General features: G+C 41.8%; 1 protein-coding gene across 1 annotated transcript in view; it reads right to left on the bottom strand.

Moving 5' to 3' along the window:
• The window catches only part of cdh13 (cadherin 13, H-cadherin (heart)), a 291,804-nt gene that overhangs the window by 50,639 nt on the left and 215,018 nt on the right, over window positions 1–26,147 (bottom strand). The window contains exon 9 of the mRNA XM_061076474.1: window positions 10,765–10,905. Coding sequence (XP_060932457.1) covers window positions 10,765–10,905 — 141 coding nt within the window. The remainder of the gene's footprint in view (window positions 1–10,764; window positions 10,906–26,147) is intronic.

Here is a 26,147-nt window from a genome sequence, read left to right as displayed (position 1 = left end):
CTTATACAGGCATTTAATTTGTCTTTCATTGCCAGCTGGCTTTGTTTGCCTGATACAAACCAGCTTTCAAGACACTTTTTCGTCTGTTGTGTGCACAGCGACGGCTTTAATGTACATAGATGGAGACTTTCTGGGGAAAATGATAATTCCAGTGTTTTTGCACCAGGGCATCTTTGTGGGTCTAAATGATTAATAGGACAAACATGTTTGGAATGTGTCCAGGATTGAGCAAGAATGCTAAAATCAGCAGCCGTGAAATAGTTGGATGTTCTCCAGCCGGGCCTGATCTGTGCCAAAGTGCTGGTGTTTGCCATCGAGGGGCTCAGATTGTTATTTAAGTGTCTGACAACTTACTAGATTGTTTTCTGAATTTTGTTGAAGAACAGGATTGTTTTCATTAAATCAAAAACTATAGTTGCGGAGTTAGGAGTGGGTTTTCTTCTATTTGACTAGTAGTTGTCATACTGGTTAAAATGGTTGTCTTTGCGAATAGAGGTTTTAAAAAGCCTGATATCAGAGCTATGTCTAGTTGAATAAAAACAATTTTACTCTTTCGTGAACTTTGATGCAGACAAACACCCACTTGAATTACACAGCAGCTGTTTGCTTTTGCAGGTTTAATACAGACCGTCTGCAGAAAAAAGGAAATGTCAATAGCTAGATTTCTTCTACTCACTCTGTATTTGATGCTTATAATATAGTGCTTCCTACATTACTGGATTGGTGCTTATGATCAAGTACCTGAATACTTCTTCCACCAAGTAAAAGTCACATAATAAAACAAATAAACTAACATATCCAGGCAGATTCAGGTAGATCAGCATTTTCCAACTTCTGTGAGGTAAAGTTTTTCTGTGTCTTATTAATCACTTAAATGCAACAATGTGGGAAAAAATTGACCAAGTTTAGTATAAGAATAAGTAATGAGTGTATTACTGGCCACACACACACACACACACAGACACACACACAAACAAACAGAGATAAATGGCGATCAACTTCTGTTATTCCTGGGTGTCCGTCTTAATGTGTTATGAATGCAGATGGCAGCTGGGGGACACACTGACAGACAGCCGAGCAGCTGTTCATTTGTCCTAATAGAAAGAACTTTGTGACACGTCCCGGCTGCCCCCAAGATTTTCCCTGACAGGGAATACACAAACCCTGCAGCCCGTCCACATTAAACCTCCCAAGACGGAACCATTTCGCCTCCGAGTGGGGTCTGTTGGCTGCTCTCTCACTCTTACTCCCTTAGTTGTTAAGTTTTTTTTTTAAGTATAGCCACTTAAGATGATATATGTATAAAATAAACTCCTAATAACATCTGTGGTTGTAAGGCTGTACGGCTTGTAAGATGGACAAAGCATCTCCATTTCCTCGAGTGCACACAAATGAAGACAGATTATGCAGGATACCTCCATCTTGCACTTGTATGCGTGTCCAGAAGGGATCATGGAGCAGAGCCTCGGTATCGAGGTCTTACTGACACACAATCAGGCCAGAAAGAATAATAAAGAATCATAAAAGAAATCATTGTTTGGTCTGTGTCCCATCTGCTAACATGGAGCAGGTAGGATTTATGACCTAAACTGCCAACCAGGAAGCGATTGAGATGATTTAGCTTCACTTTTCCAGTGGTGGCCCGTGTGACAGATGCCAAAGCTGTTGTGTTACACGTCATGCCTCTAATTCCAGAACGCTGGCATGTTTTCTAAAAACCACAGTCGGGGGGGCGGCTTTACGCCGGCTCTGTTTGGTTCTGTGAAGACGAGCAAAGGCGGCATAATCTCGAGTCTTGTTATAGGCAAAGTAGCGTGATCCATGTGTAAAGGAGCATCTGTCTCCTGTTCAAATCCTGCGTGCTACATTTCGGATCCTGCAAAGATGGTTCTTAGAAAGCAAAAAGTGGATCATTTTAAAGTTGCTCTTTATAAATTGTCTTTACAACTAAAGGATGGATACATGCCCTAATTTCATATATTTCCAGGCCCCTTTGTTATAAAAGCTTGTGGTAAACGTCACAGATGTAAAAGTCACATTTAGAAAGAAATCCCCCCAGAGTTAAACATGAATCTTGTTCATTTCTGAGCAGACACTTGTCGTTTCTTCATCTGTATTTTCAAAAAGCAGCTTAATTCTCAGCAGAACGAGGTGTCGAGAGACGGGAGAATCTGTAGAACGGCAGCGTTTTCATTGTAGCAGCACGGAGCTGAAATGAAGCCCGGTGCACACGATCACTCGTCTTCCCACACAATCCTATACACTTTCTGTGTATATAGGATTGGCAACTTACTGCTTTCGTCTCACCCCCCCACTCCGCTTCTCTCCCTTCCCTTGGCTTTAATCCTGCATACAGTACGTGTGCCTGGAGAGTTAATGAGCTTACCTGTGTCTTTATTGAATTTTGAACAGCTTCTGCTCAGGCGGTTTCCAGAAATAGAGTTTTGATGAATCTGACATTCGGTAAAAGCCGCTTTTCTACCTTTGTCGAACATGGCAGCTCCTCATGTTTGTCAATGCAGCAGAGGTTTGAAAAAAAAAATCTTCAAGGGCTACAGGCCCAGTGTGTTAAATAATCACAGGCTTCAGAGGCACCCTGACTCATTCAGGTGTTACAGTAGATGGATTACACTGGTTGTCATTGGACGTTTTCACCTATTACAATCAAAACTTGCATTATTATTATCTAATGGTCAAATGCGCACTGTACCACTCCAATGTTTCATTTTGACTGTATCTGTAAAAATGTCCTCCACAGGAAACTTTTTATAATTCAACTATATCAAATCAAGAAGTGTAATGTAACCAAAAGGGGAAATATATAATATATTACAAACAAGAATCTCATTTGTAATTATATCATATCGTGTTTGATGTGCTTATTAATTTATGTTTGGTTATTTAGATTTATTCCATGTCAATACATCGAAAGCAATGCACATAAGGTTCATGAAAAAATTAATCAATGAAATATGTAATATAAACTTATGATATGGAACATTCATATCAGTTTATACCTCCAAAAGGAATAGAAAAAAAACTATGAAAATACATTTCACCAAAAATGTTAAGTTAACCCTTTTCTGATATAAATACTGATTCACAGGTGGAACAGTAAAGTTTTGTTCTTTTTAATATAACTTCAGTTCTGTCGTGGACTGAACAAATCAGATATGTTTAAAGAAGGACAAATCTATGTGGGTAAATCATTTAAAGAACATACAGTTTAATTGTGGCTATGACATGTTTATTAGAAATACAACGCACATTTCTACCTTGTTGGTAACTGCAATAATATTTTAGTATCTCTCAATGTATCCACAGACAACTTCCCATTTGCTAACTGCTCTGGAGCCTCTCAGTTCATTACCCAATCGATTTCCAGGGGACCTCAACAACGGTTGAAGAACAAAATGTTTCATCTACAAAGGATCAGAGCAATGAAGCCAGTAAGACATTAAATGGTTTAAGTTTACCATTCAGTACTTTTAATAATTTGATATAGGCCTCTCTCTACTTTACACATCTCTCTGCCAAACTAATGATCCAAGATGGGATTTAATACTGATTAATAATATGTGACCTTATTTATGTAAAGGTCAATCAACCTGCAGGATGGCTTCAAATATCCCTGTTAAAAGCTTAAATCTGCAACTTATCAGTTGATGTCAAATCAGAAGGTAGCTCCTCTGAGAAAATATAAATCTATACACAACTCTCGCTCTTTTCAGATAAGCTCAGCGTGTGACGACAGGCAGGCGATATTCGACAGAGACAAAAGGAATTGATTTGTGATTGTGATCTTCCACGATTACTTTTATTTCTTCTTCAGGCTTTATCGAAGGGGCTGTGGTGTCAATCCCCAGGACACTCCAGGACAAGAGGTGTGGACATGAGATGATAGAAATTACCATAAAGTGTAACAAAATTATGCTTCATGACATTAATGAGCAAATGTAGAATGACTGATAACGAAATTAATGTTTTTTACGATTATTTATCATTTCTTATACGATTTAATATGATTCCATAAATCCATAAATCGTAAGAATCACAATAAATCTCCCAGACAGTCTGTCAGCACATTTTTACTCTTACTGGATTTGTTTCTGTGCCTGTTCTCTGCACTTACACACTCAAACACACACACACACACACACACACACACACACACACACACACACACACACACACACACACACACACACACACACACACACACACACACACACACACACACACACACACACACACACACACACACACACGTGTACAATCCTCCCTCTCAGTGTCCTGCTAACCTGACAGACGGCGCACAAATCCTTTTCCATCCCTTCGCCTTTGTGACATGAGATTCTTGGCCACCGCATCACCCAGGGTAAACGCCGTGTGTATCTCCGAGCGAGCTAGTGAAGCAATCAAGCCCGGCCCGGACTAATCCGTGACACCCGTTAGCCATCCCCCCCGAAGACAGACCAGCACTGACAGGGCGCTGCTGCCCGGCGCCTGGTGTTACACTCATCACCCCCGAACGTCTTTATCAGCGGGACAGATGGATTGCAGGCAAACATATTCTCCTGCTCGTCAGAGAGAAGAGAGGTAAGGAAATGGAGAGGGAGGAGAGAGAGAGAGGGAGAGGGAGGAGAGGACAGAAAGACAGACAGGCGCAGAGAAAGGCCGCGGAATTGAGTGTTGGAGAAGAAAAAAAACAGACTGGCTGTTAGGGAGTTTGAGTGACAGGAATGATAAGGTCCATCATGGTCTTGTTATGAGGAGCAGGGGGGAATAGACCCAGTCAGACATGGCGTGGAATTAACACGAGACGGGGCGAGTGCAGAGGAGGAGAACGAGGGCCGTGGATGAAGAGGTTGGTGCTGGACGAAGAAGAATGAAATAACAGAGAGGGCGAGAGACGTGAAAGGCAAAAGGTGTCTGCTCGGGTACCGACCGGTAGGGTTGCAAAGGGGCGGAAAGTTTCCGGTAAATTTCCGGAAACTTTCCATGGGAAGTTTAGCTCGGGAATTTGGGGAATTTTGAAAAAAAACAAAAAAAAACGCAAATTAAACGCTGAGCAATAAAAACATCATTCAAAACTCTATTTTAAAGATGTATTGAATGAGGCATTCTTCCATCACATGCACAGATAATTCCCAGCATCCTTCTCACTACAGCAGGGCTACTGAGGCCTGCTGTAGTGAGACCTATGTTAAGAATGACACAACGATGCAGAAGCGTATAGTCAAGTGCCCAAAGTTTCCTCAGGGCTCAAATCAGCCTATGACAAAACAAAATGTTTATATCTATGTCTGTATATGACAAGGTAAATACAGTTAGTATAAATTATCCACAACATTTCCAGTTTATTCCCGTTAATTCCCGTATATTCCCGTATATTCCCGTTAATTCCCGTTAATTCCCATGGAAAGTTTCCAATTTTGAATATTCCCAGAATTTTGCAACCCTACCGATCGGTGCTCAAATTTAACTCTACCCCCTAAACGTCCCCTGGGAAATGCAAGAGGGAGAAGCTGCGATATGAGATAACACAACAAAACAGACAGAGAGTAAACACACAGACACAATACAACCCGTGCTGTGATTTAAATCATCAGGATAAATATCTGTATTTGTCAGAGGAGCAAACATCTGTGTCCTTTCACTTCTACTCGTGGACGTCACCATAAGTCAACCATCACGGCTCTGCTGGGATCGGTCGCAGTTATGAGCTACTTCTTTCAATTACTGCTCAAGATATTAATTAAAAAATAAGTGTGCGCTTTATTCCTCTCATTAATTCTCCCGTAGCTGTTGTTATCTCCGTGTTGTTGGGACGCGGCCGCTGTCAGTTTGTATCCATCACCGCCGCCATTATCGCTGTGATGAAGTAAGTGGTGGAACAATAAAACACCAGTGATGTGTTGTGATAGGCCGTGTGTACCGCAGCAGCCCCCCCCCAACCGCAGACCTTCAAATCAAGCACAAAGTCAATGATACTGTGAAAAACATTTACCAGGTGCGTCAGGAGATAGAAATGTTTTTTTTTCTTTTTTTGGTTTTGTGTCCCTGCGTCAGAATGAAGACACGTCAATGCTTTCCTTGACCTTGAGGAGGTGTAAAATAACGTTGATATTTCCATTCACTGTGTGGGCTGTCGCTGACTGACTCTCTCTCTCTCTCACATAAGGGACACGGTCGAGTCGGGGGACGTCTGCATTTACAGTTTGTAGTCATTCATTTCAGGTAAGGACAAAAGTAACAAGCAACGAGTTGGAATTCCAGTTAAGGAGAAATTGGTTCCTATTCAGGTTTATAATCTAATTTTAAAAGGTTCACATTCTCTCATGGTCAGAAAACACATCAGGTTTCTCAGACTGTCCATTGCTGCAGATCCTCTTTTCAGCCTCTGACTGAAACACACCTGTTTTGGTTCCAGTCTCTCTAACACTGACAAGGCATAATAATATATAATAATAATCATAGGAATCTCCTTGGTGCAACAATAACAATAATCTCAAAATACTCAACGATAAACTAGTGCAAGAACTGCAACCTTAGATTTTCCCTCTGTTTGCCAGTCCATCATAATAAACATAATGACTGAATATCTACTTAAAGGTATGTTAAGGATCTGACCATTCCTTTAACTGATTCTTTAATATATAACATAACTTCAGACCCTTTACAGGTAGAAGGTGAACGGGAGGGAAACTGTTGGTGGTCTGATGCAAACACGTCACAGGTTATGAATATCTCTCTCTCTCTCTCTATCTCTCTGTGTGTAGATCAGAAGTAGGTCTGAAGGAATAAAGCAGGAACCCTATATGGTTATTATGTTTGCTGAATTCAAACTAAATGTCAGCTCATAAAGCTACAGTGGGTTTAAAAACAGGAACATAGCCTGAACATCCATGGTTTTTCTTTTCTCTTCTCTGTGGACCCATCAGTGTTTAACTTTTCTACTCATCCTTTCCTCCTTCTCTCCATCCTCTGCTGCTCGATCTGCTCACAGAGCTTTTTTAAAGTTTGCATCTGGACCCGCGAGGAAGTGGCGTCTTCAGAGAAAGACACGTCAACTCTTTCCTTGACCTTGAGGATGTGAAAAAATAATGTTGATATTTCCATTACTGTGTGTGCTGTCGCTGATTGACTCTCTCTCTCACATAAGGGACACGGTCGAGTCGGGGGGAAGTCTGCATTTACAGTTTGTAGTCATTCATTTCAGGTAAGGACAAAAAGTAACAAGCAATGAGTTTAAATTCCAGTTAAGGAGAAATTGGTTCCTATTCAGGTTTATAATCTAATTTTAAAAGGTTCACATTCTCTCATGGTCAGAAAACCCATCAGGTTTCTCAGACTGTCCATTGCTGCAGATCCTCTTTTCAGCCTCTGACTGAAACACACCTGTTTTGGCTCCAGTCTCTTTAACACTGAAAAGGCATAATAATAATATATGATAATAATCATAGTAATCTCCTTGGTGCAACAATAACAATAATCTCAAAATTCTGAACGATAAACTAATGCAATAACTGCAACCTTAGATTTTCCCTCTGTTTGCCAGTCCATCATAATAAACATAATGACACAATATCTACTTAAAGGAATGTTAAGGATCTGACCATTAATTCCTTTAACTGATTCTTTAATATATAACATAACTTCAGACCCTTTACAGGTAGAAGGTGAATGAGACGGAAACTGTCGGTGGTCTGATGCAAACACGTCACAGGTTATGAATAGCTCTCTCTCTCTCTCTCTGTCTCTCTCTGAAGGAATAAAGCAGGAACCAATATGGTTATTATGTTTACTGAATTCAAACTAAATGTCAGCTCATAAAGCTACAGTGGGTTTAATGAATAAAAACAGAAAGGAACAAATCTCCTGAACATCTTTTCCTCCTTCTCTCCATCCTCTGCTGCTCGATCTGCTCACAGAGCTTTTTTAAAGTTTGCATCTGGACCCGCGAGGAAGTGGCGTCTTCAGAGAAAGACAACTCACGACTCTTCTGAAAGACGCGATTGAGGAAAGTTCCGCGAAAGGACGGGAATATTTAATTGAATAATTCATAGGTTGAAAGCTTGAGAGCTGCTGCTGCTGCTGACACACCCTCGGCACAGACACACCCTCGGCACAGACACACATTCGGCACAGACACACACTCGGCCCAGACACACACTCTGCACAGACACACACTCGGCACAGACACACACTCCACACAGACACACACTCGGCACAGACACACACTCGGCACAGACACACACTCGGCACAGACACACACTCTCCATGGGATGGCGGTCGTCGGAGAGGTCGCGGATGATTCATGGGCGGGTTGGGAGCGGTCAGGGGAGAGTGGAGGGGTCGGAGGATTTATACCGAGAGCTTAGCACCTTCAAACACTTGTTTTTTAAAAGCTCCATTTCTTCATGCCGTTAAACGGATCTCCTCCCAGTGAGAAATGAGAACATTAACTGGGACACGGACACGGTGCACTCGGCGCGGCCCCGGTGCCGGGCCCTCTGAGCTGGAACATTTCAGATCCGTGCTGCGCTACTTACAAGCTCCCCTGACACCCCAATGCATCATGGGAGGGCTGCAGGGGAGCTCGGGTTGGGGCCGAGCGTGATGTGTCTCCAGATCTGACAACAGCTGTGGGCGTTTCCATTAAAAACCACACAACTCAATGTTACAGCCGCACCTCAGGGCGTGAGGAACTTCGTCTTTTTACAGGACCTTATTCTCCTTTTCCTGTTTCCACACCTCCAGAGAAGGAGAACGAGGGATGAAGAGAGAACGGCAAAGTGCTTTAGAAGCAGCTTTAGGAAAAATTCTTCATGAGGTGGCACAAACAGGCAATAATGCAGGTGCCGTTAGGTCGATTTCTTTTTTGTACACGTCCATTTTATTTTTACGGCTTGACTGGCAGGCGCCACTTCAGTCGTTTAGCTGTCCACTAATAACCTGAGGCACCGCTGACTAAACAAACCCTCACGTGTCGACGCCCACTCCTGCTCGCACGTTCCCTTATCGAGCTCCTGCAGCCACATCGACGGTTTGCAGTGATTTGATTCATTGTCATCTTCATGTTGATTGATGCCTCCTCACGTGTCACATGTGTTCATCGCACACGTATGTGATCCGTGATGGATTTTTTTTTTGTCTTGAGCGTTTACCTTTAGTCAACCAGGACAGAAACGCTCGATGTGTCAGAAAGCTAAAGTTCAAACTGAGGTAGATGCGTCCTTGAGTCGGTGAACACACGTGTACATGAAATACAGTGGGGGGGGGGGGGACTTTAAGGGACTGTTGTGTTACTATGATGCGTGAGCCACTGCTGCAGTACACAGAGTATTACATTATTAATACTATTGACTTGTGTGGTACTCGGTAGGATTAGCGCTGAAATCCTGCCCGAGTGTAATGATCAGATATCATAACTGCAAAGGGCCTTCATTTAAAATAGATTCATCTCAGAGACGGGGGGGGGGAAGAGGGGAAGACATCCGGCAAAGTACCAGGTGGGAACTAAACCTGTGGCAGCTGCAGGGGGTCTTCAGGCATATATGGGACCCCTGTACCCTTCTCCACCCCTGTACATTTGTGTGTTGGTTTGATTTCCAGGATTTCCATGAAACTTGGTGCAGGAAGGGACATGGGTCAAGAAGGAACCCGTCACACTTTAGGTTTGGATCCAGGAAATTTAATTTTTTGATATTTTCAACAATTTTGGAAGGAAAATGTAACTGATCTTGATGAAAACAAAAAAAATCTGGTTTAAATGGGTGTGCGTGTGCCATTTGGTTCAGCGTCATTGACTTTAAGGGGAAAGTTGGGCCAGGGTGGATGTGTGCACTCTACTGACTTTATTTTTTTCTATCTCCCAAGACATCTGACAGTTTTCTAGTTTGTTTAGTTAGTGTGAAAAACAGTTTTTCCAATTGTCTGCTCCTCCTTTAAATTGCTCCCGGTGTTGTTTGCTGATAATTGGACGTTAACACTTCCATGTTTACCTGACGTCTCAATAAATTCACAAAGTAAAGTTCATTTTCACATCAACGATTCCAAGTCTCTGCTTTAACAACAACAGTCTTGACTCCTTATTTCACACCAACTCCACCTGTCTTATACTTACATTTTTCGATCTGTGTTACACGAGTATAATTAAAACTTCCTTTGCTTCCTGAGGTGTTTCACACTTTAAGCAAACACATCCTATTTGCTGAATGTGCAACAACTTCAGATGTGTTGAGACACAGTTTAATAAAGAAGAAAAGAGTGAGAGAGTCGAAGAAATTCAAAAAGACCCAGAGCAGCAGAATGGTGAGTTTGGCACGATGTGTTTTTCATCATTATTGTCCCGTCCTATTGAGTTGGATGTTTTCTTTTCTATGTGTTATTTAATTTCTAACAGTCAGGGAACAGAAACTGTCCTTAATCAAACATTTTGCTCGTCATAATGTCATTTATAAAGTAGGACTGATACTGAAAGGTTGGCAGCACTCGGCACATGCTTCAGTAAATCCTGTAAATAGACGGAGAATGTAATGAACCCAGAGACCTTCTTTCAAAAGCAGAAGTATCTCCTCGGTGGATTTCCTCAGTCGTCAGACAAATGCACAACCCTGACCTCTGACCTCCCCGGAGGAGTAAACAAACACAACATTCCAACCTAATGTCCGCAGTTTTTGTATGAATAACACGGCGAGAAAAAAAGAAGCAAATACACAATGTTAAAGAAATGGAGAAGAGAAAAGTGCTGTTTCTTACCAGCGGATGTGTGAATTCAGGGGCGTGGTCGTTCTTGTCCGTGATGGTGATGGTAGCTGTGGCTGTTCCCGTTAGGCCCACTTCACTTCCTGCCATGTCCTTGGCCACGATCTCCAACTCGTACGTCGTGGTCGGCAGCGTCTGCAGGAAACAAACATGCAGAGGCGGAGTTTTAAAAAAACGAGAATGTGTAAACGAAGCATAAAATCATGATGTTTGTGTTTAAATGCCCAGAGAGAGACGGAGAAACTAGGAGATCAATGGAGAAGCTAAGATTTACGACAGAGGGCTTATAGATGGAAATGGAGAAACAAGTATTATTCACACAAAGGCCGAGAAGTACAATCACTTTAAAAGAAGTCCAATTCAAAAGCAAGGTCACAGTAGCTTCTCACACACACACACACATATGGAAAATATCATTAATAGATGAGCGATTATTCGAGTGAGTGATTTAATTAATCCCCTCAAAGCAAAATCTTACACTTCTCCTCATGTGCGACGTTATTGTGAGACCCTTTAACAAAGCTGCAAAAAGCTCTAATAACTCTCCACTCCGGGCTCGAACCCATTTGGCTGAAAAATAATCTTCACACTGTAAATTTGCACCCTCACGCTCACGGTGTTAAAAGCTCCTGCGAGCGCTCAGCACGTCTCCAGGGAAAAGGTCAAGAATCCACATATTGAAAATTCACGCGAGTAAGAACAGAAGGAGGAGTGAAGAGGGGGGGGGGGTAACGTGTCCCTAAAGCGATGGGGTATGAGATCAAAGTATAAACATGCAGCGCTACGCAAAGGTTCGGGCTCATCCATGTTAAAGAAACCCCCGAAAAGCTCAGCGTTGGATTTAACGCACATCTCCCACAATGCTTTGGGGCATTGAAGATCAAGGGTTCCAGGCTCAACATAATCGGTAAAAAAAATCACAGCCCGGGTTTTTTCAAAAAATGTCGTCTTAACGGTGCTTTCGAAATCTTTCACACTTCACATTTTCTCCTTATTGATTCAATACTGGGGATGAAAGAATAACTTGAAATTTAATAAAGAAATCCTGGAATGAACCCGCGCCGCTTCTTCTCGCGCTCGACACAAATTGAATCTAATGATTCCAGGTTCCTGAGCGAGCCGAGGAGAAGGATCTGCTCCTGATTACACAGACGCTCGAGTGCAAACCTCACAATTAGGCCTGTGATCCATTTACTGGGCAGCCGGCGCCTGTAATCTTTACAGTTGGAGAAAATATGGCGTCTACATGCAGCGAGAGAGAGAGAGAGAGAGAGAGAGAGAGGGAGTGGGTGGCATTCATAATGATCATAGCAGCAATAATCATTTGTTGCCATAATTCATGCCTAATAGTCGTGTTGACTCTTGGTTTATAAATAACAGGGGGTGGGGGCTGGTAAAGCTAACATTTATTTATCCGCCGCAGTGTTTTTCTCCCTGCTGGGGCTGTTAACTGTCACATGCTTAATAAACTTCATCCATCTGTCTCGGGGAGAAATCAGCCGGCGCTCTCTCCTCCTGCAGATTCACCTCCGAGTGAGTGCAGACGCTTCTTATCGACCTCGTTTACAAAGCACAGAGGAGCCGGAGACATGCACATTAACCCCGTGGAATATACACACAGAAAACTGCTGGCTGCAGTTTGAATCAAAAAAAGTAGCGGAATAAAAATCAATTATCCAATGATTTTGAGGCCATAAAGGGAGGACAGGCTTCTCCTTGTTGAACACTCTTAACTAAAACGCCGATAGGAGGTCATTGATGGGCCAGCTGACCACCGAGGAAGCGTATTTCAGCTCAGCCGGTTCCACGGAGCAGTTACGGCTCCTTGTAAAAGCTCCTTATCAACCACATATCATTTTACAGCATTATAAGGTTTTTCGCTTAGGAGATACGACCCCTAGTAAAACAGTTATCGTGATGTAATATTCGCATTATCGGGCATAGATAAACTCACAGTTGGCAATGACAAGACCTCATTTATTTTGGTTTAGAACATTTGTCCTTCTTTGCTTTTACTCGTATAGTGTAAACCCTGCCTCCTCCGTGTTATTAGAAGGGACATAGACAGGCTAAAAGATAGTCCTGTTTTGTCAGTTGTTGTTTTTTTAACAGTCCTTTCCTATGCGTCTACTCGAGTTTGGTTAATATGTGTTCTATGTGCTTTCAATGTCAATCCTGTGTATTGTAGAGCCTTGTTTTTATATATGTACCATGTGTTTACATATGTGAATTATGTGTGTATTATTGAGCCCTGTCAAAAGAAGGATTTCTGTCACTTTCGGACAGACAATAACGTTTATATATCCATTTTTTTTTGACACAGCGGCTCCAAAATGATGTCAAAAGAAGCAAGATGTTGGCGCCCTTGTTTGGGAAGTTTTAGCTTAATTTCTGTACAACGGTTTTCACTTAGGAGATACGACCGCTAGTGAAACAGTTATCGTGATGTAATATCCGATTTTCGTGCATAGATAAACTCACAGTTGGCAACGACAAGACCTCATTTATATTGGTTAAGAACATTTGTCCTTCTCTGCTTTTACTCATATAGAGATGGACATCTTGATCACCTGTAGGGGGCGGTGTAAACCCTGCCTCCTTCATGTTATTAGATGGGATATGGACAGGCTAAAAGATGATCCTGTTTTGTCAGTTTCTGTTTTTTTAACAGTCCCTTCCTATGTGTCTAATCGAGTTTGGTTAATATGGGTTTGTGTGTATGTGTTTTCATATGTGAATATTGTGTGTTTTGTTGAGCTCTGTCAAAAGGAGGATTTCTGTCAGTTTCAGACAGACAATAACGTTTATATATCCATTTTTCTATACAGGGTACATACGTTTATTTTTTTCTAAAATATGGTTTCTATCATTTTAAGTAGCTCTCAGACTGTATGTAAAGATGGATTCATGCATCTCACTCCCCCCAACGATCCAGAAATTAAGCCAAAATATCCCGGATAAAAACAGCAACATCTTGCATTGATCATTTGGAGCTTGAGTCGGCCACAGCGTTGAGCTCCTTTCGATACACAAGCTCGACCGATCTCTGGTCAGTCTAAATAAGTGTGACTCGGTATCGACAAGACTTTGACACAGCAGCTCCACAATGACGTCAAAAGTCCAAGACGGCGGCGCCCGTGTTTGGGATGTTTAAGCTTAATTTCTGTAGAACGGGATGAAGTAGAGACACGTTCTCCATCTCTGTGAACAGTCTCTGGCTTTGCTACACTCTCTACGTCCAACATCGTTTTCTCTGCTGCTTTATTGTAGATGATACTGTTTACTGACAGAGACTGATGACCCAGTATCACCTCATGATGTCCACAAATCCTCTTGCAGTTTTCTGTGTGTGTGTGTGTTCTTCATTTGCCTGTTCTCCTCATAGATAGTGCTCCAATCAATTCAATCAGAGGCAGACGAAGGGAGATCAAGCGATCAATGATCAGACACCTTGAGGATCGGTTTAATTATCACGTCAACTGGAACTCACTGAGAGACGATTCACTGGAAGGTCACGGAGGTCACGCAGGAGCAAAGTGATGTGCCGAGGGTTCATGTTATTCACATTAAATCCAGCATGTAACGCTACAAGTATTAAAAATCCTTTAAAATATGTAAATTTTGCTGTTTATTTACAGGTGACTCTCTCTCTCTCTCCAGTGGACGTAATCAGGCTACAGGCTCTTTCCACTTCCTGCTGTAAACTCCCGTCATCCGAGCAGCTGCTTCAGGGGAGGTTGTGGAAAGAGCGAGACAATAAACAGGTGTTTCTGTCAATTGTTTGTCACACGCAGTGGGTGGCGGGGGGGGGGGTGTCCCTCACAACCAGCTCCTGCTCCATCAAGCACCGCGGAGGCAGATGGTTGCTGCACAGACCTGTGAGTTTATTAAACCCGTGCACACGATCACACATGAATGCACGCACATGCAGACTCCTAAACACACACAAACACACAGACAAACACACACACACACACACACACACACACACACACACACACACACAGACAAACACACACTCTCTTGCCCTTCAGCTGGAGGAGAGCAGGGCTCGGGAATACCTGCAGTCACCGGAGAAGCCTGGCCTCCTCCGGTGACTGACAACGTCTTAATGAGTATTTCCTGAGTCTCAACTCAATTATAAACTCCCCGGCAGAACCCGGCCAAGAAAAGATGTTCTCGTTCACCGTGGGCTCGAGTTGCAGCAACAGGGACTTTGCCCCCCCCCCCCGGGTGTCAGAAAACTTGGACTGGCACAGTGTTGATTGAGTCACTCCTCTCACGCAGCCTCTTCATTTCTCAGCTCCTCGTTAATTTGCCTGGGAAACGCTTGATTAAAACTTTGTAAGCAGTGGAGCCGTGAGAGTGCATGGAAGCAGCTTCTTGCTGGCCGAGTCTCCGGCAGGATTTAGTAGACGAATAAACGGCAGCATGTTCAGAAGTAAAAATTATAAATAATAAAAACACCCACGAGGAACTCTGCAGGAAATCAACAGAAAGTCACTTTGATCCTTATTTAACGATACAGATTCTAAATTGTGGTTGGATTTTATTAACATCTTTAAGTATTATATATAATGTATTTAATGTGTACTTTGACTTTTAAATTTAGTCAATATCCCACCCACTAACAGGGAGGAGGGGTGGCTCATGACCTTGTTTTTTGCAGCCAGCCACCAGGGGGCAATTGAGACTCTCATATACAATCTATGACTGGCACTATGCAAAAGGAAAAGCTAAGGGGCATGAAAATTCATAAAAAGTGGCCTGAATCAATCCAATTAGATACAGAAAAAGAGAAGGAACCACAGATGTGAAGGATTCATCCTCTGGCAACCATGACTGTACAATTCCATTCAATATTTGAGATATTTCAGACTGAACCCAAACGAGATCTTTGAGCAGCTGATGAGTGACAGACTGACAGAAATCACTGTGTCCAGATAAGGAATAATTCTGCTTTCTTCCCAATGAACGCGATAATTATTCTTTGTCAGAACGTAAGTGGGAGAAAATCCCAGAAAGCCACAAGTGATTCCGCCGAGCGATTGTGTTTGTGAAAGCTGACGTGAAACCCGAACAAAGAGCTAATGAAGTTGAGCGTAGCGAATGATACGACGGGCCTTGTTTCAGAGACATCTGATCTGAGAATGACATTTCAGACCGTCACTTTCCGCCTTGAAAGGATTTCATCAAAGCCCCTCGAGTTGAGGGCTGATCCCCGGCACAAAGCGGAGAGAAAGACGAGGATGAGAGCGAGGGAGACGGAGGAATGGCGAGGGGATAAGTGAGGAGAGGGAGAGGACGGAGTGAGGGAGAGAGAGAAGAGCGGCGTGACATCTGAGACACCGCATTAACTCTCTGAATAGGTGTGATATTATAATCAAATTGGTGGAGGGTTCTTTGTTCTCCTCTGGCCCTTCACTAGTACTCGCTCTCAGCACCGAACCCCTGGCTATTGTACAGGCCTCTTTCAGAAGGCTCGAGAAATGACAGACATAAAAAGACCTTTTTTTAAAAAGAAATCTAACCCGAGTCGTATGAAAACCTCACCAGTGACAGTATTTCTATGAGAGCGGCATAATGCCTCTCACCTTTCTACCTCGATTCTCTTTTTTTATGGTAGAGAGACGATTTTTAACTAAAATTCAGACATTTTCTTTCTCCTCAGCGTTAAACAGACTCATAATGTGACAACCAGCCTCGGAAAATGGGTCCCTCTTCATCAGGTTTCTGCTTTTTCTGCCTGGTCCACTTTTAGTAGGATCTAAATGTTTAAATATATAAATATATATACTTATATATAAGAATGGGTTTCTGGGATACTTTGAAATTACTCTCTTTAGATTGTTTCTACAAATCATTGTCAAAGCCACAGTCTGTTGGTTGTCCCAAAGCAGATGATTGGAGTATAGGTCAGGAATCCTGCGTCTCCTCCATGTTAACATATAAGACTTCGACCAAATGTGTTTTTTGTCTTTTTACAGAGGTCGTATCACACGTATTCAATTTGTCCAAGGGTTTATTTTCTGCTTTGTGCAGCTGTGGTTTTAGCTTTTAATTTGAGGAAGTGTGATCCATCTTTTTGCATTCATGGTCAAAGCCCATCTCCATCTGCCTCCCTGTGATGTGTGGGAACTGCTCCACTAATATTTATGAAGCTTAAGGACTCTGTCAGCATCACTTAAGCAAGAGCAGAGACAGTCACAAACAAGTCCGACTCTGGAGCCATGCTAATGACTCTGTGAAGATGCTTTGAGATAAATGCTACTGTCAGTATTCAGGTGTTTAACAGGTTCAGTGTTTCCTATGTTCACAGACTTTAGAGCAGCTTCAAAATTAGTTTGATTGCTCTCTGACTTGGAAAAGGAGAAAGGAGACACTTTGATTCCCACTCTGGTGAGCGGGAACAATCTCCTGTGAGAAGTGTCATTGTTTTAATTGTCAGAATCAGCTCGAGCAAGTTCAAGATGCTTTAAAACCAGATCATTTAACTAAGAAACTTTTAAATAAATCGAGAATTCTGAACTGAGTTTGTTGGATTCGTTACAGCGGCAGCTCTTCTGGTTCAGGAAGCGGAATCAAACAAACAAAATGAATCAACACGTGTGACTGCAGGGGGCGCTGTTGCTTAGCATGTCTATAACATATTATTTTAATATGCAAAAAATTCTTATTAGCACCGTTTTGACTGACAGACTCTCTTAACGCCAGTTTGCTTGCAAAGCTTAATAAACACCTCGACTGATGTCACACATGGAATGAATAATATATCAGATAAACTCCTTTTTAAATCTTTGGTTGTAAATGTACCTGTTACTTTTCAACTGCTCACACCTTAGAGTATCAGAAGCCAGTGGAAAACACAGCTCATTAATCAACGGCATGCTGTCTGCGTTAAGAGGAACCCAGCGAGATGCAGATCTCAGATCAGCTGGAGTTAAACCAAATTACAAGGTGGTGATCTGGGTTCACGAGTGTGTTCTCACTTCCTCGAGAGCAGCTCGATGCTGTGGTGCACAGCAGGTGTGTGTGTGTGTTGGTGTGTGTGTGTGTGTTGGCTGAGATGAGCTTCACCCCAGTAACTCCAGGTACTCAGAGTAATAGTGTGTGTGTGTGTGTTACATTTAATGTATTAATGCATACGAATGAATGCAGTGATTTCTTTCCCCAATAATTAGATTCCACAGTCTTGCTGAAACATTTTAGTTCTCCTCCACCTCACAGGTCGCTCGCAGCCTCCTGCTCCTCCACCTCTGCAGACACTCGATTAATCACTTTGATAATAGTTAATTACAGTCGGACGGCAGACACGTGAGCAGTGTTATCTGGGCCACGGCAACCTACGCAAGAGATCTGCTGCTTTCATCAGACTCTTAAGCTCGGTTAGCATTCACCCAGAGGACAGAGCGGCAGAGATACGGAGGTGGTGGTGGTGAGAGGATGACAAGTCGATAAAAGTGTTTCTTTTAAACCTTCTCTTTCTTATGTACAATTCAACTCAAAGGATTATTGGACAATGCCGTAGGGAACAGTTCCCCTTGGAAACCATATTTAAATTCCCGAGATCCAAATAACAAACACAGAAATATAAGTGGAAAAACTTGCAATGTTAAAGAAAGAAAAACATGGCTTCTTCGACATCATTAGAGCTTATTGTATTTAACCCATTTATGCTTTTATTCAATTACGCGCAAGTGCCATTTTTCATTTTGCTCTTTTAATGATGTGCAGACCCGGTGGAGTAAGAGCCTGTCAACACTGAACTGCCCAAAGGTTCCTGTCCTCACATTATAAAAACCACTTCCTCTGCATGTGGAGAAGTGGTTTAGTTATGCGCATCAACACAGCTATGTTCTTAGAGGGTTTTAACATTTCCACGTGGGTGGTACAAGATTTTTATCATTGTTTTCCTTGTAATCTGTTTAGTAGATGGATTTTTTTTCCAGGATTTGCATTTCAAACATCAGGTTTGCAAACAACCGGAGGCTCCGCATCGAACACGTCTTCACTGACTCTCATGCAGCATTTAGCTTTCAGATCAATATGAAATAACACTGTCGATAAATTATGAATCTCTACAACAGTGCATGGGGGGGGATCTCTGCCAGTGTTTAGTATGCAGATCTTATGACTGCATCGTTTACTGCCCAGGGTTTACCTGACATCTCATAAGGTGGAATTCACATCCTATTATCTTGACTTCAGCCTAACTAACTCCTCTGCATACTAATGAGACAGCAGTTAATCGAGCAGAAGAATGGGCAGTGGACAAAGCACTGAACAGATATACAGTAGAAATATTAATGTGACATTTAAGGCATAAAGAAAATGTATTAGAAGACACATCTCTGATTGAATCTAAGACTCTTAGAGATTCTCACAGCGCAACTACTTAAAAAATAACAGCTCTTTCTTGTTTCCAAAGTGCTATATTCATTATAAATATGACAAATAATGACGCATTAGAAGGTTTATTTTTTTTTGGTTCAAGGTTCAGGGTGAAAGATTTAGGTGAAAGGGATCTATTGGTAGAAATTAAATATAAAATAGTGATGTTTTCACTAGTGTTTTTAATTTAAATTGTAAAAAATGTTCAAAATTTCTTTATTCCTTTATATTTAAATACTTTATATTTACATAAGGAGCAGGTCCTCTCTACTGAGTTGACTTGTAGGGACTAACCCATAAAGATCGGCCTAGTGTTTGGAAATAGCAAGCAGGATAGAAGCTAGTTTTTGTATAACTACTATTAATCAACTACAACAATATTAGTGATTGAACATTGACAGGATTTAAACCCGAGCAGACTGTTGCATTCAAATAAAAACGACGGATTAGAGTTGACTGTCAGTTCTGAAATGAAATTTGAAATGTGTTAACATTGTGACTAAACTAATTATTGGTTCACAGTCATTTCAACATTTTCAGTTAATTCAACTTTTCATCCGTGTCCCATTCAACAGTGACTTAAACGTAGAAAATAATAACTTTTCCATAGAAAAAAAATGACTGTGCAGAAGATTAAATATGTAAATGGGCCGGGATCCAAAACCAGTAAAACTTTTGACAGAAGTGCAATTCCTAATATTCTTCCAGGAAGCCAGCCCAAGGCGTAAAGACACAAGTTAATCATCTTTAATGCCTCTCACAGTTTTGTCGAGCAGTGCTGTAAAAAACTAACAGCCACAAATCTCCCTGCTCCTCGTCTCCTGCAGCTCCCGATCAGTTCAGTTCAGATTCATCTGACTGAGGCTTTGTCCAATAATCAGCGTAGTGACAGAAACAGGAAGAGCTGGCGTCTGCTGCTAATTCTATCAGAGTGATTACACAATATTTTGTTGCTGCTATTTGAGGGAAGACTGAGGTTTATTCTCATGATGAAGCTAGTTGTGATCTTGGGAAGCAACCAGCGAATTATCATTGACATTTTATCCTGTTTTTATATCATCAAATTATTAATTGAAAACAACTTTGCTGGAAAAATGAACTACCTACAATAATGGAAACCATCTTTGATGTGTGGTTGGCTTTTTATTTTGATAAAGGATTAATTACCTTTATGTCGTCTTTTTTTTAATATATTTTTATTCAGAAATGTAAAAGTGAGTAAATAAGAAGTAAACAGTGAGTAAATATATACTGGTTTCCTATTTTTTATTGCTCTCCTATGTATGTTGTATTTATTGCGTTTTTTATGTTTCTATGTTCATTGTATGCACCAATAACCAGAGCAAATTCCTTGTATGTGTAAACGTACTTGGCAATAAAAATACTTCTGATTCTGATTCTGATCTGATCTTTACATTTTATGATCCTTGTGAGCTAAGGAGACATAAATATGCAAAACAGGATCATATTGTTTGTTAAAAATCTGTTGATAACAACTAGGGACATGGATCATGTTTCTCCTCTGGCGACAAAAAGGAGATCCACATTTCTGTCCAGTTGACTTTACATGTCCAGCGGCATGTTCCCAGTTCACCTTGACCAGTCTGCTTCACAGCTCTGCTCACGCGGCCAACTCCCTCATTTAAAGTAAAACTTAGATAGATAGATAGATAGAGTACTTTATTCATCCCCGAAGGGAAATTAAGTTGTCATAGCAGCCGGTATATTTGAATAAAATACAATACAATAGAATAAGATAAAAAAATTGAGGTAGAAAGAAAAAAAAAAAAACAAAAAAAAACTTCCAGCCCAGGAAACAATCACTGTGGCCAGATAACTCTTTCCACTTGTCTTCAGCAGCAGAACCTGACAGCCAGTCTCAGCCGGTTGTTGTTGTGTTCTCCTCTAGAGGAAGTGGACGTACCTGTCTCGCTCGCGCACTTCTCTGTTTTTCAGGACTACCACTCTCGAGCTGCACTCCGAAACTTAACATCTCTGTGTTTGGAGCGTCTGCCACATAATTCAAAACACTGTGGTTATCCATTACCGGGCTCTGTGGAGAAATCAGAAACAGTCGCTGGAGTGTCTTCGCCAAAAAATGAGCCTTACTCAAGTTTTGCTCACTTTCTCCTCCAAAGCACTGAGAGCCCACTTTTCGAAATGACCTCCTTGAGCACACGTGGGCGGGAAGCTTGAAAACACAACTTGCTCTTTTCCTCGGTGCTCGTAGTTTGAAAATAACACCTCAGGTAATATGACTTGTTTGTGGTCGGGGATGTGAAAAGACAATTCTTACTGGGAACGCTGAAAGCCAATGTTCTCTGTTCAAAAGTTTCAGTAATAAATTATTCAAATCTTTCACTGAACCATTTTACTAACAAGTAGACTGAGAGCTGCTGCGCTTAGAAACACTGAAATGTAAACCTAAAGTTTGACATCAATGAAAATAAGTCCTTGTATATACAGATATTGATACATACATATTACATAAGTGCTTTGTTGTTGACTGAACTAGTTTATGTGCTTTTTAAATAAAGATTTGAAGAACTAGTGGTTGGAAGAATCATAATTAATTCAATATATCCCAGCAAATGTTTGCCAACATATATAAAATGTTATTTTATTGTTATTTCATTTGATCGGAGCCTAGTTTTTCCTCCAGCTGGTTAATCTTTATTGCAACTGGCCCCAGCGTCATCACACAGAGGAAATGAAACGAGCCATTGTGTCAGGGTAACGTTGTGTTCTGCCCGACGACAACAACCGGAGATCGGCATGGCAACCGCTCGCACAAAAGTGTGGACTTGATAAGAACAAGTGTCAGACAACCATGATTCTCTGCAGAGAAAGAAAAAAACCCCAGAATAGTTCAAATGATTCAGCTGAAGAGAACAATTCAAACATGCATCCAAGTGAAACAAGTCCCAATCCCCCCCCCACACCGGCTGGTGCTCAAAGGACTGTCAAGTGGGCTCCGTGCTTCATATTCTATCTTTCTCTTCTCCACCACTCTCCTCTGACTTCATCTCTCCTCCTCCTCTTCCTCTGTGCACACACTTCCAACCGCAGCTTTTTTGAGTTGAGATGAATTTGTTCTTTCTTTAGAGTATGTATCTTCATTCTGTCTCGTCCTTTTTTGGTTTATTTTATTCTAAGAGCACAATTTCTTGGAGACGTGTGTTGAGCAGAGTCACATAGAGGCTCCTCAGTGACTCGGACCCAAGCTGATTCAGTTACAGCAGTAAAACACTGTAAGTTCTACTAGCTCTTTTTCTACATGTGTGCTGCCGACTTCCAGGCCGTTCAAAAGACGGTGGCGTGCTGAGCCGGGATATGAACTCTGGGATCTGAGGAATAGGACATTTTCCTCCTGAACGTATCCTTCTCCTCTCATCCAGTGTTTAAACAATGAAACGGGAAACTGGATGAATCCTGAGCAGAGTCGATCTGATCCCATTAGGACTCGGCAGCGGACGTACAGTAACTGTTCAGAGATCAGCTGCCAACTTGTCTGTATATATTTCTGGCCGGAGCCAAATGTGCGCTCGACGTTTCCATACGCTTCACAGTGCAAACACAGAATTACAATTTATTATCAAATCACATTAATGTCACTTTGAGTTTTGTCCGCTGCTCTTTTGTTGGAAGATATTTTAGTAGAGAGAGAAAGGGAAGATGACTCAAGTCTCCCTACCTGCAGCTAACGGGTCGATTATTTTTGTCTCTTTTAGAAGAGTTGGAGGTTTGGTTGAAAGTAGTTAAAACAGAAATTGCCCAATTAAACTTCCATTAATAATCGTCTTGTGTGTCCGTACGTTAAGAGCAAGAAAAAACAAAGAGAGAGAGAAGTGGTGGTCATGAAGAAATTTACCTGTGATGCCTCGACACATTCAAATCTACTTGGATATAACTACTGATCCAAACCAGAGACAGGATTTAATACAATTTAACCGACTATAATAAAATAAGTAAAGTTGAACAAACCGGGCAGATTTGTGTTTGTGAGTCTGATTCATAAAAACACAGTAAAATGCACATCTCACAGGAAGAAAGCTTCTAAATTTTACAGTATCTAGGAGACGTTTTTTGGACTTTGTTAAGAAATGTGAAGTGAGGAATGTGTGTTGTACTCTGTTCCATGTTTGTGACTGTATTTCATTTGGGTTTTATTATATATATATATATATATATTTATTTAATTATTTTTTTTGTTTTAATTAAGTTTAAACTAAATAAGTATTTTCATAGTAATTTTTTGTCCTTCTTGAATTAGCAATGTTTGTGATATTTGTATTATTTACTGTTATTTTAAACTGTCATATGTTCAGGGTGGGGAAGGTTCTTGTATGTATGTATGTATGTAAAAAAATGTAAAAAATTGGACATCTCTCTCTCTCTCTCTCTCTCTCTCTCTCTCTCTCTCTCTCTCTCTCTCTCTCTCTCTCTCTCTCTCTCTCTCTCTCTCTCTCTCTCTCTCACCACCTCTTCTCCATTTTGGTCTCCACTTTCACAGAGCACATATTGATTGGGGGGAGGCGGGGAAGGGGGGGCTTGCATTGCAGTGTTGACCATATTTATACCGCCTCATCAGGCCAATTAGTTGCAGGATGATAAGCTGCTGCAGCTCCGGCGCCCCTCCGCTCCCTCTGACGAATGGGGGGGGCTAATTGGGGTCAAGGTTGTGTTTGAGGCCGGAGCAGAGAGAGCGAGCTGGGGCTAATCTCATCAGGTGCGCCATCAGACCGAGGCTTAATCGCGCCATTTAGCCAGCAGTTAGATGTATATTGGGGACCTATTACCTCGCGATCCCCCCCCCCACCACCCCCACCCCCCCACTGCACTGAAAGCTGAACATACATTCGGTGCATGCTCGTGTGCAGAGGTGCACGAGTGTCATGTTGTGTGCGTCTGCGAGAGTGTTGGAGTTAAGTGCAATCATCGTCCTGCGCACCCCCCCCAATCAGAGCTATCAAAGGCCCATCTGGGTAGCGTGCATGTGCGTGATTGAGAGGTTGTGAATGTGTGTGTGTGTGTGTGTGTGTGTCTGTGTGTGTGTGTGTGTGTGTGTGTGTGTGTGTGTGTGTGTGTGTGCGTAGACGCCAACCGCTTTTCCTGTGAGTGAAGAGCCCAGGTGTTCCTGTTAAGGTGTTAATTAGATTAGTGCAGATCAAAAGGGGGGGGCATCCACTGGGGAGCAGAGGTGGGGGGGGTCATCCCGAAGGGGCGCCGGATCCAAACGCTGCTCGTCATCCACCAATTAGGATGAATTAATCACTCACTGGAGTCGTTTGATTGGTCCGCCTGAACTGAGTGGAGACCCAATAATGGGGATATGCAGATTTCAGAATAAGAGCGTGGGCGGGGGGGCGAAGAGGACGAGAGACGCTGGACTTTGATCTGACATTTAAACGAAAGGTGTTTCAGTCGTTAGAGTAAAACTCATCCACCCACTTCCGTGTGCTTCTTATACGGAGATGAAGAACGACAGTTATTCTCACATCTTTGACTCTATCAGGTAATAACAGGCCATTAAAAAACATCTTTAAAACAGTCGTAGGTTTCAGCGACGAGGGTACTTTGATCATCTTAGTGTGTACTAAGATGTGTGTACTGAGTAGTAGTAGAAGTGTATATTTTAACAGTGCATGTGTACGTATATTCGTTGGAGTAGATCATTTAGTGTGTGTTCAAAACATAATGACAGGCTTACGTTTATGATACCTGCCTTCTGGACTCTCAGACATTCTCAGAAAGTCCTCCAGGTGTTTACTTTAGAAGTTCTCTCCCTTTTTGAAATGATCCTTGACTTTGAGAATGACTTCTGACTAGCTAATGGATGGGTGTAGAAGGAATGTTCTTGACCAATGTATCTTCATGTTCAGACACAAAAACATGTCCCTCTTTAGTCAGAAATCCCATGGGGGGACGGCATTTACCTGAAGTCATGGGCGGAACCAATCTCTCTATATATACTGTGTGTCAGACCCCTGGAAGTCAGACTTCACTATTGGCGTGTGATTTCTCCGGGTATATATAACCCTAACCCTAACCCAATAATAGGAATATGCAGATTTCAGCAGAAGAGAGGGAGCCGCAGCGAAGAGGACGAGAGACGCTGGACTTTGATCTGACATTTAAACGAAAGGTGTTTCTGTCGTTAGAGTAAAACTCATCCACCCACTTCTGTGAGCTAAAGAACGACAGTTGTTCTCACATCTTTGACTCTATCAGGTAATAACACGCCATTAAAAAACATCTTTAAAACAGTCGTAGGTTTGTTAGTGTGTACTAAGATGTGTGTACTGGGTTAAGTGTATATTTTTACAGTGCATGTATGTGCAACTTCACCATTCTTCACAGGCCGCTGCAATATCTAAGAAGATGTGTCTCTCAGCTTCAAGTCTAAAGTCTCAATTCTCCTCATCGTCAGTGATTCGTATTGACTCCAATGGATCGAATGGAATCTGTGACCTGCTGGTGAGATATGGAGAAATAGTGATTCTACAAAATAAAGTTTTGAATTTTGGAAATAATTGACCCTGATGTTAAAACTCTGCCTCCGAGCACAAGTGGATTCACCGAACCAGCAGCGGGTTAGCAGACGTCAAATGGTTGCAGGAGGTGGAGGAGGTTGCAAATTATTGTTTTCTTTTACTGCCAAATGTTTCCGATTAGAATTGGATTCTCGTTTATTTCTTGCCGGCACCGATACACATCACATGTATGTATTTGGTGGAGACCCTGCGACCTGATCTCAACAAGGAAGTTGGTGAGTTATGAATTTATTGCAAGTTAAAGCGCGGATGAGCAAAGCAACACAAACATGACTCAACGAAAGAACCAATCCCAGTTCCCACAACAAACCAAGTATTGATTAATGAAGCCCACACACACAGAGCCTGAAGGTTCCAGATACACCTAACCAGGCTGGTGAGGTCATTAATCTCTATAACCTCACTTTTGCAGCTTCATTATAGAATTAAAAA

Source organism: Limanda limanda, chromosome 8 (genome assembly GCF_963576545.1).
Source record: "Limanda limanda chromosome 8, fLimLim1.1, whole genome shotgun sequence".
NCBI classification, from domain to species: Eukaryota; Metazoa; Chordata; class Actinopteri; order Pleuronectiformes; family Pleuronectidae; genus Limanda; species Limanda limanda.
The sequence above is the reverse complement of the archived record's forward strand: the minus strand, read 5'-3'. Positions and strand labels throughout refer to the sequence as shown.